At 48.1% G+C, this 16,157-nt stretch overlaps 1 protein-coding gene across 5 annotated transcripts in view; it reads left to right on the forward strand.

Annotated features, from left to right (window-relative positions):
• The window catches only part of dpp6a (dipeptidyl-peptidase 6a), a 170,519-nt gene that overhangs the window by 134,480 nt on the left and 19,882 nt on the right, over positions 1-16,157 (forward strand). For all 5 annotated transcript variants that reach the window (XM_030348975.1, XM_030348977.1, XM_030348972.1 and 2 more), the window contains 4 exons: positions 9,211-9,305; positions 9,883-9,957; positions 12,659-12,711; positions 14,563-14,644. In XM_030348975.1, the coding sequence (XP_030204835.1) occupies positions 9,211-9,305; positions 9,883-9,957; positions 12,659-12,711; positions 14,563-14,644 (305 nt within the window). The remainder of the gene's footprint in view (positions 1-9,210; positions 9,306-9,882; positions 9,958-12,658; positions 12,712-14,562; positions 14,645-16,157) is intronic.

A 16,157-nucleotide genomic window follows, 5' to 3' on the forward strand; every position in this document is an offset into this window, starting at 1 on the left:
TTTGTTTTTATGACCGCAAGTGAAGCGAGGCCTTTCTCGCACAGATATGTGGTCGCAAAAGAAAGAAAAAAGTGCACGGCCTTGTCCGAAAGCGCAGGGTATACGATGTGTTGTTGTTTCCAAAAGTCCAACAAAGACCACCTTCTGAAAGCAGACTTCAATTTTGTGCTGCTTGATATTTCTGTTGAACTCTCCTGATCACCAACAGTCAAGTCCTTGGGCATTTCAGAGGTTTGGATGCTGAACGGGTTTCTTGTCCATTTGTTTGCTTCGGTCTTCACCTTGAAACATTCGAGGAAGTGCGGTCCGGGCGAGAGGAGGTGCGCAATGATGTTGTTCCTGATTATTGAATCGTCAACTTGGACTGCTTCAATCCGTCACAATTCTTAGGAAAAAATTGACTGGTTTGTTTTACAGCGCTGCTGTTTTGGTTGTAAGATGCTGTTTGAGATGGGAGGGTGTAATGGTTTCATTGCTAAGAACATCCACACATACCTCACACTGCAGCCTAGTCTCTCCGTCCCTCTCCATCTTAATCCAAATTGGTGCTAGCAGGTGCTGCTGAGACTTCACTACTGCTGCTGCAGCCACCGGTAGCACCTGGCCTCGGTTCAATGCCGTCCCCTAATTTATTTACAGATTGAAATATTATCCTCCTGATCCGCACTTCTCTTGCAAATATTTCAGTTAGGAGCCATATATATAACCCGATTACGAAGCAGGCTGACACTGAAACACAAATATTACAGGCATAGGAAAACTTATTTTTGACTCCCATTTTAATCATTTGATGGTTACGGTATATTGATTTGTTTTAGTATCTTAATAATATCATGTTTTAAAAAAAAAAGGGATTTCATTATTTTTTAGGAGATTCCTCTGCATACCACAAAATAGCGCACACATACCAGCAGTGGTACGCACACCACAGCTTGAGAACCAATGATCTAAAAGACATTCTGTCCCAGAAGTAACCATTAGCCTCACGCACTCCAGTAATCCCAAAAATCCCAGTAATCCCGACAGACAATCTCGGGGTTAATCTGTTGATTCGGAAACCCTGCCCTTGTTTGCGCAGTGTGCAGTATTCAGGGTAAGACAGAAGCCATTCTCCATCCTGTCCCCCAGACACCAGGTTCCCCTCTGCCGCGGTGCTCCCCCTGAACCTCGGGTCCCCATATGGACATCAGGAAGTAACCACGTCCCATGTGACCAGTTTTTTTCCCTTTGTTCTTGTTTAACGCCGCGCCGCAAACCGTTCAGTGGGCTACGACGTTTATCATGTTCACACATCAGCGGTCCTTTGCTAACGCCGAAACAGACGTTGCTCAGTGTTCACATCTGGAGGCTAGCACACAACATCTGCTCCACGTCGTGGAACGTCAGGGGGGCCCTCACTGCGGCCCCCAGAGCAGAACATGGGGAGCCTGCTCTCGACAGACGGCCCTCATAACCACACTCTGGTACGGTCTTTATTGGGCTTCATTAAACAGGAAACAAGACACAGACACTGACTCTGACACCCCGTACCCCCTGGAACCCAAAATCAGCGACAAACACGAGTATAATGAGTCTGTAGGTCTACCGACAGTATTTCTGTCCGTAGGTCAGAGAAGAGTCCTTCAATCTTCCTAGCCAATGTTCGCTCAATACGGAATAAACTGGACGAGATTAGACTTCGACTCACAGCACAGAGGACTTTGACTCGCTGCTGCTGCATGATCTTCACCGAGACGTGGTTAGACAGCACCACACCAGACGCAGCTATCCAGCTAGCAGGCCGCACCGTCTACCGGGCCGACAGAACAGCTGACTCGGCTGTACAAAGGCGGAGCAGGCAGCCATCCAGAGGCTGATTAAAACAGCGGGAAGGATCATTGGAGTAGAGCTGCCCGACATCTTGTCCATCTCCTCCTCCCGTTGCCTGCAGCGCTCTAAACGCATCCTCACAGACCCTTCTCATCCTGCCCATCATCTGTTCCTGTTACTCCCGTCAGGGAAAAGGTTCAGATCAAAAAAGGCACGCACCTCCAGGATGGCAAAGAGCTTCTATCCCTGTGCAATAAGGCTCCTCAACAGCTTGACCAGCCCACTCCCCACCCCCCTTCATCTCCCCCCGCCCCCGGCCCAGCCCTCCCTGCCCCCCATGGACTGCACTCTAAGACTTGATGCACCTTAATATGGAGACATGGAGATATATTGCTTTTATTATTTTTATTATTATTTTATGTATGATATTTATGAATCTATTTATTAATTGTTATTTATTATTATTTAGCTGTGTAAGTCTGGTTGCCTCTACTGTCTCGTTGTCTTTATGGCAATGACAAATAAAGTACTTTGAAGAGAGGATACACAGGTTGTATAAAGGTGTAGAGGATGCTATAGTTTATCTACACAAAGTCATAACTGGGCAGTTCCTCCAATGGTCTTCGCGAGTGCAGTAAATATAAACATGTCTAGTCTAGTTAGCTTAGAATGATGGTGTTGCACTTCAAAAGGAACCGTCTGGACAGATCTCGACTTTAGCATCACAGGGCCGGTGATGGAGACATATTTAGACGTTTGATCAGTGGCTTCAAGAGGAAATGGTGAACCAGAGGGGGGTCGGGGTTTAGAATCATGGAGCAGAACATCGTTAGATGGACTCATCACAACCCGGCCCTCTCTGCCTCAGCCTCTGTCGGCTGTGGGATCGAGGAAGATGGGGGTTTGGGGAAATCGAAAAAACAGAGAGGAATGGGAGAGAAGATGGGATGCATGATGGGTGGATGGGTACAGTGATGATAGATAGACAGCGTGATGAGTGATAGAGGGAGGGCCGCCAGATTGATATGTAGTCGGATGGGTGATGGATAGTCGGAGAACTGCGGAGGAATTGCAATTACAAGTTCCATCATCTTTTTATTTGGGTTAGTTATTAACTGAACCGGATGGTTCGAGCCATGTGCGGTTAGAAAGACCTCTAGCATTCGGAGAATGCGCTTTCATTCCTGGAAAGGGCTTGAGATTTAATGGTTGTTTTGTTGTTGTTGTTGTTGTTGTAAATAATTGGTTTTGTTTTTCAAGGTCTGTTTTTTGACGCTGGGTAGAGCCACTTCATCGGAAATCCTCCTGCACAGTCCAAACGGACCTCGTCCAATCATAACGGCTCTGATGTTTCAGGGTAGCCGGCTAGCTTAATGGAAAAGCTCCTATAGGGTCTCGCCGTCCGTAACCGGCCCGCCTGCGCCCGCCGTCCTCTGTGCTTCATCACCTTTTAAAGCCGAGTGATGTGTCCAATTTGACTCCTGGGCGCTCCCTCGCGCTCCCGCTAAACGGCTCATCAGCATTCCGCGCATGTCCCGTCGCCGTGGCGGCGCTAGCTCTCACCACTGACGATAATTGCACAGTCGGTAGCCCCCGCTGATTTCACACATATGCCACATTATTTCCTTTCTATATTTTCATTTTATGCCCAAGCCACTTCTATTTGTCATCCTTCTCTCTCTCTCTACCTGTCACTCACTCACTGACTCACCGACTCTCTCTCTCTCTCTCTCTCTCTCTCTCTCTCTCTCTCTCTCTCTCTCTCTGGCGGCTGAGAGGCAAGTGTCCCTCCCTTCCGGGGGCCTGGGGCCACATGCTGTAGCCTCGAGGTCTGTTGTTTCCTAATGGCCGACCTGGTTCTGCTCGTTCACTGGTCTCTTTACTGACCACCATGTTTTAAACAATGAGCCCAGAGAGAAGGAGCGTTTTGGCTTATTGGAAACTCGGTAAATACATGCAGAGTCATCATCTTGCATAACAGAATAGTAATGGATTTGGATTATTTATTATCTACAATGTCCCAGTTTCTGAAGGCATAAACCTTTTTCAAACGATGAACTCATTGACTCTAACACCCATCCACATTCCCAAATGAAAGGGATTGGAGCGATATACCGCGGTGATAGCTTCATCGATTTATTGTGTGTGTGTGGGCGCATGTCTGTGTGCAGTTGCATGCGCGCGCACACACACACACACACACACACACACACACACACACACACACACACACACACACACACACACACACACACACTTGTGGTGGCAAGAAAGCTCTGCCTTTTCAGCGAGCATGTGCTTCCAGATAGCCTGGTGAGGCAGTCTGATGGCTGAGATCACATTCTGTTTCTCTCTGCGTGTCGGTCTGGCCTCGATCCCGTCTGAAGCCTTGTCCAAAAATATAAAAACGCTCAGACCCCTCAGCTCACAGGGGAGAGAGTTTCAGCTCACGACCAACAACAAGTGACCAATTAAATAAACAATGGTGGCACTCTTGGAAAGGGGGTAGCAATCCAAACTGGTTCTATCTGAAATAGAGTGAATAACGATGACAAAAGATGGACAGAAATCTGCAGGGAAGGCTTTTCTCAGATTAGAGACCTCCAACTGAATTTGGCACGACCGATGAGAGCAAAGTGCGTCGCTCTAATTGGGCTTGAACATCGTAAGGTTGCGCCCATATTTGGATATCTGTAGGACATCATCCCAGCCAAAGCTAGGCTGATGCGAGACTCAAAGGTGAATATCTGGATCGGGATGGTCTCCGAAGGTAACCACCAGGGCTAGGTGTGGAAGGCCAATTATAAACGTCAACACACGTATCTCTCTCCACAGGCCATCACCTCCTCAGCGCACGGGAGGTTGCTAATTTACACTGGCAAAGAAAGCGGTATTAGTGTCATAACATACAACCCTTTCTACGTTGTTTATTTGAAAAGCCTTTCAAAACACGCTCCCTTGGGTCGCTTGGGGTGGGCAGGCAGTCATGATCAGGATCAACATGTTGTCCAGTGGTACCGTGAACCGCTTCGTTGCATTTAGCATCAACGTGTGCCTTGCTCATGGTTGAAATACCAGCCCTCGACCGAGGCACGTTGCACTGAAAGGTTTAAATAGCTGGTCGATGGATCGCTTATTGATCCATGGATGATCCATGGATGATGAAGGAGACGGATGGATGGACCATTCAGACGGTTCACATGATTTCACTTGGTTATTAGTGAAATACCCAGGATCCCTCGAAATACCCAGAATGCCGAGGGCTTCTTTTGAAAAGAGGATCCTCCGAGGCCCTCTTTTGGGTGTGTGTGTGTGTGCGAAGCGAGGCCGTGACTGTTCCTTTCTCTGATGTGCGCTGAACACGCAGTATCCATGTAATAGACCCACAATCCTTTGAATCCTCTTCCAGCGTCTTATCGCTGCCAACACAAAAGCTTCCCGGCTCTTTGTTGCGTCAGCGAGGGCCGGGCGCCCAGCAGGACGGGAGAATCTGCTGCTGCTCACAGAAAAAAGGAAAGGGGATCCTCGCAAACACCACGAGAATGTGTATTTATTTAGTCCGTTATTCCGGCTCACAGCGGCGCTCCCGCCGACACTCATCGGCTCTCCGGCGACCCCCCCCCCCCCCCCCCCCCTCCCGCTGGCTGTGCCAGCGCTGCCGGGGTCGAAGGTTAACACAACAGAAACAGAGCATGAACCCTGACCGCCTTGTCAAGGCGTAGCCGCAGACGCGTGGCGTCCAGGGGCCGGGCCGCGGGCGGTGTGACCCGCCTGGTTGATTACCATCGATCTCTGGCTGGGGGACGTGACGGGGGGCCGGGGGACGTGACGGGGGGGAGGGGGGGCCGAGGGGAGGGGGGGAGGGGGGCCGGGGGGAGGGGGGAGGGGGGGTCACCTGTGGCGCTCTTCTCCTTCAGTCTCTCTTTACTCAGTCTCTCTTTTAAAGAAAACAACAACAAAGGTGCACGTGAAAAAGTGCACTGAGCAGAGCGGAAGGAGAAGGATCCTTCCGCTCTGCTCAGTGCACTTTTTCACGTGCACCTTTGTTGTTGTTTTCTTTCACTTGTCCACTTGTTCATTTGTTAACCTAATTTCGCTCACTCGCTTATACTTACTTAATACTTACTTAACCCTTTTGTTGTGTCATGCACATCTTACAGATTGTGTTTCCCTGGACCATCTCTGTCAGGCGCCCTGTTTCTATGGAATTTCGATTGCACATTTAAATAAAAAATACTTGCGTAAAGAAATATAAAGAAAAATGATCAAAGAGGAAATTAAAAAGAAACCATGGAACCTGCTCCTGATTATCAAGATGGAGGATTTCTTTCTTCTTCTTCGTTTTACAATTAGGATCCTGTTACATATTTAATGAACGTCTATTCATTTAATGGCTGGATGGAGCCCAAGGAGCGGAGATTTACGGCGCTACGACGCAGGAGGCTAGCCGCTGACACGAACTATAACTCAACCCTAGCTCCTGGCCTCTTCCTCCACGCCCTGCCGAACGACCCGTAAAACACACACACACACACACACACACACACACACACACACACACACACACACACACACACACACACACACACACATACACACACACACAAACAGACCATATCATTCAATGCACAAAAGGGGGGATGATATTGTCATGGTTGGGCTGTTTGACTCCTGGTTTCCATCCCTCCTTGAAGACAAGTTCCTAACACGCTGTAAGTCCCTTTGGATAAAAGGGACTAAATAGTACTAGGGAGTAATTGGTCAAACAGGGCTGGGGGGAAATCTCCACGAGAACACTGAGTAATAACACCTCTACATGGCCCAGGTCTTCATCCCTGATTAGGACTTCGTAGTCGCTCCCCACCGGGTTTGACTGTTGAACCTTCTTCTGTGTTCCTTTTCCAGGGTTCTCCCCTCTGGGGTTTGGCAGTTTTTCCGTGGCCTTTAAAGGGCTCTGCAGGGTTAGGGGGTGTCTGGGATGGAGGGCTAGACAAATACAGTTGACCTGACCAGACGTAGTTCCCCCATGGCTAGTGTAGAGGGGGGCTCCATGGTAGCCTACACTCCTTCTGGATGGATGAGAGTCCTTCCGGAAAATGCGAGGAATTCCTAGAAGGCGGCGAGAGAGGAACGATGAGTCAGTTGGAACGCAGCCGCAGGACAAAAGAAAACTCAAGGCAGTTGGAACAATGGCATGGTGCCATTGGCAGGGTCAACCGGCATTGACTGGAATAATTATTCTTTAAAGCAGTGCTTACCGGTGTAGGTACTCAAGGTATTTAATTAACTTGTCAGCGTACAGCGGGAAAATGGCTCGCTTGGAACGTCGTTTTAAAACCCATGGCACCGCCAAGCATATGGCTGCCTGCCGCCAGACTATAAGAGTTTAAACGTTATAATGCGTCACTTTCAGCACCGTGGGAAGTGTCGTTTATAATAAGTTAGAAGGGGAAACTCTGGTGGGGTAAAAACAGGAAGGTGGTGTTAGGGGGTGAACACCTTACAGATACCGATTCACCGTGTACTGCGGTTCTTAAACTGATTGCATTGTTTCTGGTTTTGAGTAACATGCCAATCTGATCCAACTGTACGTGAGGTAAAAATCTGCCGTCATAATTGTCTCCTGGTTTTCTGTCAGGGCTCGCTTCCAGAGAGAATATATGGGCTCAACGCGCTTTCAGATGAAGATCTGAAACGATTTTGGTAAAAAACATGTGACTGCAGATCAACTTCATCATAAGTCATGTGTTATAGATCCAACTAATGCATTGTTGTGTTATCAGACAAGGTTGAGATAAAGATAAATCCACTTCTAAAAGCTAATTTTTACAAGGTCTCTCTCGCCCTCCCTCCATCTCTCTCTGGGTGTGTAGGGGCAGCAGACTTGCCCTGGGCTGGAGGTTGTATTAATAAAAGAGATCACAGTTAAAAACAACACCTCGGGCGAGGGAGTTTGAGAAACATAGATGCCGACGCAAGACAACCAGGCAGTGCCCTGCACAGACCCAATGAGGGTGTAACACCCTAACAACATATATATATTTTTTAAATGAATTTGAAAATGACAGGTCATGTCTTTTTGGGGCCTGGGGTCAATTTAGCCAATGAGGGCAAAGGGGGCGGGGCCACTGCAGTCACCCCCCCCTGTGAGCGTGGGTGTGTCCAGGGTGCTGCTGGGAAAGAGTAGGAGAGGGGGGGGGGGAGGGGGTAGACATCTGTAGGAGTCGCTGCCTGGAGAAGTGCATGCTGGGTAGGATTTAAAGCTCTGCTGGGATACCTGGAGGATGGTAAATATGACTGAGAAATGTTGAGGGAGGGAGAGAGGGGTGAGGGAGAAAGGCAGGGCGAGGGAGGGATTGAGGGAGGGAGGGGAATAGGGGGGGAGGGGTGGGAGGGATGCAGAGATATGGATGGGTAAGTGGATTGAAAGGTGGATTTGTGGATTGGGGGAGGGAGGGATGGATGGATGGGCGAATGGACACACACACACAGACACACACACAGACACAGACACAGACACAGACACAGACACACACACACACACACACACAAACCACCTCCAAAAAAGGTGCAAGGAAGAAAAGTGGTGAAGATGAACTAACCATCAAAAGTTAGAAGGACCAGAATATTGTCTGCACCTGCACTTTATCTTGGTTCTTCAATGACAGTGTGTCCCAGAGACTACACCCCCGCCTTTCTCCCCCCTCCCTCCCCCCTCCTTATCCCTATGATTTATTCATGTATTTACAACAGACCCTTCGTTCATCCTGACAGAGGTCTGAGTCTCTGGGCACGTGGGGTAGCTGGGGACTCAGTGATGGAGAATCAGCCTAATAGACAATTAGACACGCTGGAGGATCCAGAGACACGCCCGCACTCCCAATCTCCCGCTGCTAATTACCTCGCCGCGCCCTGCGCACGTCAGAGCACCTCAATCCTTCAGCACCGCAGCCGGACACCATGTTGATGGGTTTGGGGGGGGGGGGGGGGGGGGGGGGGGGGGGCGAGAGAGGCGTGCGCGGAGTGAAGGTGAACGAGGGACGCCAGTGTTTTTTAAAGGAACCTTCAGAACTGGTTGGGTTTTATCCTTTATTCTTCTTTGTTGGATTTGATTCTTTGTCTGTTGTTGTCCGACAAACAACCTTCAACCCAAGTTGAACACAGAAATCTGTTATCTTCTTTTTTAAATGAATAACAGTGACTTTGCATCACATTTATGCATTAATATTCATGCACTTCCTTCATGCTTTTTCTAATTGCTATCCCTCTTGTTTGTCCCTTGTTGCTCGCTCTCTCTCTCTCTCTCTCTCTCTCGCTTTCGCTCTCGCTCTCGCTCTCGCTCTCGCTCTCTTTCTCTCTCTCTCTCTCTCTCGCTCTCGCTCTCGCTCTCTCTCTCTGCAGGCAATGAACTCCTGTATCGAACCCGAGAGGGTGACGTTGTCAAGTTCAACGTGGACACCCAAGAGAGGGTCGTCCTGGTCCACAACAAGAAGTTTGTAAGTTTTACAATCCATCCATCTCTCTCTCTTTGTTTCCCACTGACCCCTCATGCTTTCCTCATTGGCTCCCTGTAATCCCCCGACTGTGAAACAGAGAGCGCGTAGCCATGAGTTAAATGAAAGGCTTTCTCTCTCCGTCAGCACATCTCCGTCCCTCAGAGTCGCTTCGCGTTAGGAACCAAAGAACACGTGATCCATCATCACCGAGTGCCTTTCCCCATCTGCCGGTGCATCATGGGGGGGGGGGGGACGACTATTTGGGGGTTGGCTGGGTTATGAACACATCCATATTTACAGTAGATATTAATACAATTCTGATTATATTTTGTGTCAGACTCTGGGGGGACGCGGGCACCACGACACACAACATTACTTTCATCATCGTCGCCGAGTGTTACGCTCACTGCGTCCTGATTAATTCTCCGTCCGCCGCGGCGGCAACTCTCCTCGCCATCCGTCAAATGCACGTCATTTAGCGTGAGACGCGGCAGCGGCGCTAATGGAAAGAAAGCGGAAGTAATGAGTAAATAAGCTCTGCGCACGGTTAAATGGTTGTGTGTTTTTGTCCTGGCAGGAGATGTACAAGGCGAGCCGCTATGAGGTGTCCCCCGACATGAAGCACGTGCTGCTGGCCTACAACGTAGCCCCGGTAAGGCCCCGGGCCGGGGGGGGAGGTGGTGGTGATGGTGGAGGAGGTGGAGGAGGAGGAGGAGGTGGTGGAGGAGGAGATGGTGCTGGTGGTGGTGGTGGTGGTGGTGGAGGAGGTAGTGAAGGAGATAGTGGTGGAAGAGGAGATGGTGGTGGTGGTGGTGGTGGTGGTGGTGGTGGTGGTGGAGGAGGTGGTGGTAGAGATGGAGGTAATGAAGGAGAAGGTGATGGTGGTGGTGAAGAAACTGGCAGAGGTGGGGTTGGTCGAGGTACAGATGGTGGTGGTGGTGGTGGTGGTGGAGGAGGAGGTGGTGATGGTGGAGGTGGTGATGGTGGTGGTGGAGGAGGTGGAGGAATTGGTGGTGAAGGGGATGGTGGTGGTAGAGATTGAGGCGGTGCTGGTTATGGTGGTGGAGCTGGTGATGGTGAAGATAGTGGAGGAGGTGGTGGTCGAGATAGAGATGGTGGTGGTGGTGGTGGAGGAGGAGGAGGTGGTGGTGGTGGTGGTGGTGGTAGAGGAGGAGGAGGTGGTGGTCGTGGTGGTGGAGGTAGAGGAGGTTGTGTTGGAAGTGATGCTTGTGTGGAGGTTGTGAAAGTGATGAATGTGAGGGAGGTGGTGATGATGGAGGAGGTGGTGGTGGTTGTAAAGAAGGTGGTGGTGAAGACACACACGCATACACACAGGCACACTTACGTATGGCTGTGTGTGAGAAAGGAGGGTTGTTGACTGATGTAATCATCTACCCAGAACAAGTAGAGTCGAGTACAATGTGTCGACAAACAAACACTCGCAATAGGTGACAAAGAAGACTATTTATTCTATGTGTATTTGTTTTGTGTGTGCGTGTGTGTGTGTGTGTGTGTGTATTTGTTTTATGTATGTGTGTGTGTCGGTACGTGTGTATATATTGGTGCTGTTATTTCTCCACCATTCCTGATCTCCTTTTCTAATCTGTGTACACATACATGCTCTGCACGCACAAGCACACACACACACACCCAAGAACGCACACACGTACACACACACATTCACACACACGTCTCAAACACATTTAGCTCTATCAATGTTCCACGGTATTATTCCTACCTGAACTGCACTATTATATATATATATATTCTATATATATTTATATATATATATATATATATATATATGTAGAATTGTTATATATGATGTCATATATTATTCATTATTCATACATGAGTGAACATAGACTTAGCATTAGCTACCCATTAGCGTAATAGCTTCAGGGAGGGGAAGGAATTCCCTTCTCTAAATGGCAGTACATATTGGTGCCAAGCCGATCCCAGAGGGGTTATAACACGACCTTACCTCGAGGCGGTCCCGACGATGTAAGGTTACGTAGCTAGCATCCTCAGCATTAAGCTAGCATCATTAGCATTCAGCTAACATAATTTTAATTCAGCTAGCCCCATTTACATTCATCCGTGCTAGCAGTCATTAACATGAATGATAATTAACCATTAGCATCAGATAGCATCATAGGCATTCAGCTAGCGCCATTATCATGCAGCCAAGCTAGCAGCAGGGGAAACGTATCCCAGCAGAGAGAAAAACATCAATATCGGGCAACACAGAGACGAGTGCAGAGAGGCAACACTAACGACAACACACCGGTGGCCCAAACATAGCCATGTATATATATATATAGGCACCGCATCGGCCTTTGGATCGTACGTCAACGTCGAGGCCATAAAGACTGGCCTGCTAACAAATACAAGCAACCGGGGGAGCTGCGTTTCTTCTGGATGAAAAGTCACGTTCCATCAGGAGAGACCAGTATTTAAAAGGAACCATGAGATTCACTGACGACACATTTGGCGATCCGACTCCCATCAAATTATTCTTCAAGGGGAAGATGGATCCATGAAGTATGCCGGGATAGGATTCCCTCATTATGGTGTCTAGACGCTGGTGGTGGTGTGATTGTGGATGGAGTGCCTCTGCCCTGGAGGATGTAATCTCTTTCTCCGCAGTCGGGTGGAGCCTAATCCCAGAGGTGGAGGGGACGGAGGAGGCCTGCAATGAGTCTCAATGAGAACAGCAGACCAGCGACAAGCATGAATGAGAGATGTTATTATGCACTGAGGAATCGTGCGACGGCGCACAATCGCACGCCTGCTAATGCGTGAGGTCCTGATTGGTTGAGAGATGAAGGGGAGGGGCTTGCAATGACAGCGTGGGAACGTGAAACCAGACGTAGATAGATTATAAACAGAAGGGGAATGTCGTCCTCCTGATTGAACTTTAGCTTGAGCCCAACGGATTTCCATGAGTGTCTTTGTTCAAGGGTGTATTATCTACATGGGGTAAAAATACATGGTTACGTAAAATATATACAGTATAATATTGAATAATATATTCAAAGTTTTGGTTCCAGTAGAAACGCAGCTCTCCCATTTACTTAATAGTAACCTTATTTGTTAACAGACCAGTGTTGGCGTATCGTAGCAACGGAGCATTCAATGGGGCTCCGTCTACGTATCTATTTTAAAGGTCTCCAATGTATTCTCAACGGGCTAGCACTGGATATTAGCTTCCTGATCAAATATGTCTAATGCTATACTTTACCTCTTGACAGGCGATCAAAAATAATCTAAATGAGCTAGGAGAACACCGACTTTTGAGTTAGAATTCTGAGTGAATGACTGTATGGATATGTGAATCCTCTGTTCCCCAGGTATACCAGTATTCCTACACAGCCTTCTACATCATTTGCAGCCTGGAGACTCCGTGAGTATCCAATTAGCTTGATGCTGTATTCTAGTGCAACTACCCACATTGAAATGTCCTGGTTTGCCCCCATTTTCAGAAGAACATACTGAGACATGAGGTATCATAAACCCTGAATATACCATTTGAAAAAGCAAACCCAATAATACTCGAGCCGTCTGCGATGTAACGGTGTCTACCTCGAACTCATCTTCTGACTACATATACTATTTTAAACTTGTACCCAACCTTACATCACCACAACCATATAGCCTACTTGAATTGAACCAACCTTTCTCTAATGCCTAAACCTAATACTAATACATCAAGGGAAATATCTTATATATTATTAGATATTCCATGAAAACCTTGGGGCCTCTACGAATAGTCAAATCTCCAAACCTTTATGCCTCCTTTCCTTAACCTTTGTGGAAAACGTCATCGGGTCAAGGAGAGATGAAAAGGTGCGTCCTTTCGAACGTAGGAAACGACAGCGCTGGTTGAAATGAATTCGATTAGATTAGATTTCTCCTAACCGACGCCATTGCGCGACGGCGGGTATTGACGACCTCTAGCGTCTCTAGTGTGAAATTACAATTTTCCGAAGATTGACTACAACAAGCGCTCTTAGATCCATGCGTTCTTGTCGTAGGCTATTGATTTCAATCAGGTTATCGCCAACAGTGAGAATCATACACGCGGCGGATCCGAAGGATGCAGTGGGCAAGTGGTGTTATTGGCCAACGGGGATATTTAAGCCCACTTGAATTCCAATTCACATGTGGAAAAAAAAGAGGCTAAACTCATGTTGATGTTGAAATGAACTGCCCCCAGTAGTCTTTCTTAAATGTGAAGTTGGCATTTTTATTTCTTATGGTATATGTATGTGCTTACTAACAAGCAATAAATGAATTCATTTATATTCAAATAATGATGTTTCTGGAATTGGTATCCATTAGGCATATTATCAATTGTATTTTCTTCTCTTCTATTCTTCTGCTTCACTGCGTCTCTCATGCGTCTTCGCGTAGTGTCTGTAAACTTCGTCGGTGGCGTGTTGCTTTAAATATTGCCGCCGTAAAGGATTAGCGGATACCACTATCTCCTTTCCTTTCGCAAAGCTTGCTCAGTAGTAACCTATGCTAAATGAGGGTTAAAGGAGGCATCGAGGCTCCTTTCCTAAGCAATTTTAGAATTCGAACCACCTTTCCTCCAAGCACTTTCGGTTCTTCTCCATAGGAAAGGAAATTACCTATGCAAAAAAGAGAATTCGTAGAGGCCCTTGGACTCCCTTAGCCGCCACACTTAAATTCAGTGGTCCAGCTCTATAGGTGTGCTGCCACCTGGTGGCGGCTAGCAGACCATCAGCCCTCCAGTAGTGATGACCTCATTAATTCAACAACTCCACAAAGGCATTGGAGGGCCTGTGGCGGGTCTTAAGGCCCCCTTGTTCTACACAGCACTTCCTATACAGGGACAAGTGGCTCCGGGGCAGAGAGGCAATGTAACGGATGCACCTGTAAACTATTCAGCTTTCTCACTGCAGTAGACTGTGTATGTGTGTATATGTCTGAGCGTGTTTTAGTGTGTGTGTGTGTGTGTTTTAGTGTGTGTGTGTGTGTGTGTGTGTGTGTGTGTGTGTGTGTGTGTGTGTGTGTGTGTGTGTGTGTGTGTGTGTGTGTGTGTGTGTGTGTGTGTGTGTGTATTTATCAATTTGTGTTTGTGTTGCATTTATTATCAGCATTTTGACTTCTGTGTGTGTGTGTGTGTGTGTGTGTGTGTGTGTGTGTGTGTGTGTGTGTGTGTGTGTGTGTGTGTGTGTGTGTGTGTGTGTGTGTGTCTGTGTCTGTGTCTGTATGTGTGTCTTTTCAGGGAGACCTGGAACCTCAACCCTCCAGAAGTGAGGAACGCCCAACTGCAGTACGCCGGCTGGGGACCCCACGGCCAGCAGCTGGTGAGAACTACAACTCCCATCATCCCCCGGTTGAACCCTCCATTCACACCTGCGTAAATCACTACTACAGTTGAAGTCCGTTTTTGTTTACTCTATCAGTCATATGATTAAGATGTCGTCCATGGCAACATACGTCATTAAGAAGCGAGTAGGGGTTAGGGGCAGACATTGGGGTTTCGAACCTAGCAACTTCCTTCTGTGAGCAAACCAGCGTTGAGTTCTGGAGTGTTTGATTTTTCCCGAGCGGATATCCATGGCAATGCATTAAAAATGTTTCAGATTACCTGGAATGCCTCAGAGCGAGATGAATCCCAATCCATAATCCCAACACGAGTTTAAACAAGAGTTTACGCATCCTTCTAAATCACTCCAAAATCCTCAGAATCCAGTGATCCTTGCTTCCATCCCTCTCATGCCCCTTTCACACCGCCGCAAAATCGGGGCCGGTTCCGGGCCAGTTCGGAGCTAGGGCCAGGGCTTTGGTTTCACACCGCCAAAGAACCGGCTCCGGCCCCTAAAAACCGGTTCAACTCTGGCCCCACTTTAGAGCTGGGCTAGAACTAGAACCGCTTTTACGCCGGGGGCAGGGGGCGGAGTTATCCGTACCTTCATAAACAGGAAGACCAACGAAGACCGGCATTTTTTAAAACACCGAAGTAAACAATGGACGTGAATCCGTGTATGGTTCTTTTTTGTTTTTTTCTGATTTTGTTTTAAATCGAATATTCAAGGAACGAACCATACACGGATTGAATCGAAGACGAAATTGTTGTTGTTGTGTTTGAAACTGGCGCGAGGGTTCTTCTGCGCGCCTATTGTGTGGTGGTTCAACGCGTCAACGCGCCAACGCAGCCAGATGAGTCCATGTCCATGCAAGTGAACGGAGCGTTCCCTCTTCGTCATAACTATCAAACCAAACATCCTTCACATTCTCCGAGCGAACATTATGAAAGTAAAATGCACATTTCTCGCTAAAAATGTTTCCATAAACGCATTTGATGGCGTAACTATGTTACTATTTCCACCCAGAATAAAGAAAGATGTCGGCCGTATGCTTCTGTCCAAGCTCACTAGCCGAGACGTTTGCAGTGACGTCATGACGTTGCTCACGCCGGCTCCATGGCTGGCTCTGGCCGGTGTGAAACCAACCGGTTCTTAACTGGGGTAAGGCTGGAACCAGTTTGGAACTGGCCCTAGCACCAGCCCGGAACTGGCTCTCGGTTCTTTTTGGTGTGAAAGCGGCATCATTGGTTTCCCTTTGACACTAAACCCACCCATGCCCCGCCCTGACGTCTGTTGACCCGCTCCGACTGAGCCGTTTGACCTCTCCCCGCGCTCGCTCCCTCCACGCCTGTCGGGGTCCCTCCATCAGGCTGTTAAAACCCTCAGAATCAGGAGTCTTGTATCGCCTGTGTGTCAAGACATCCAGGGATGGGTCCAGGGATGGGTTCAGGGCGAGGTGCGAAAAAACACACGAGAAAGAAAAAACGTGAAATGCGAAACAAACTTGAAA

The sequence above is a fragment of the Gadus morhua genome, chromosome 23 (assembly GCF_902167405.1).
Source record: "Gadus morhua chromosome 23, gadMor3.0, whole genome shotgun sequence".
Lineage (NCBI taxonomy): Eukaryota > Metazoa > Chordata > Actinopteri > Gadiformes > Gadidae > Gadus > Gadus morhua.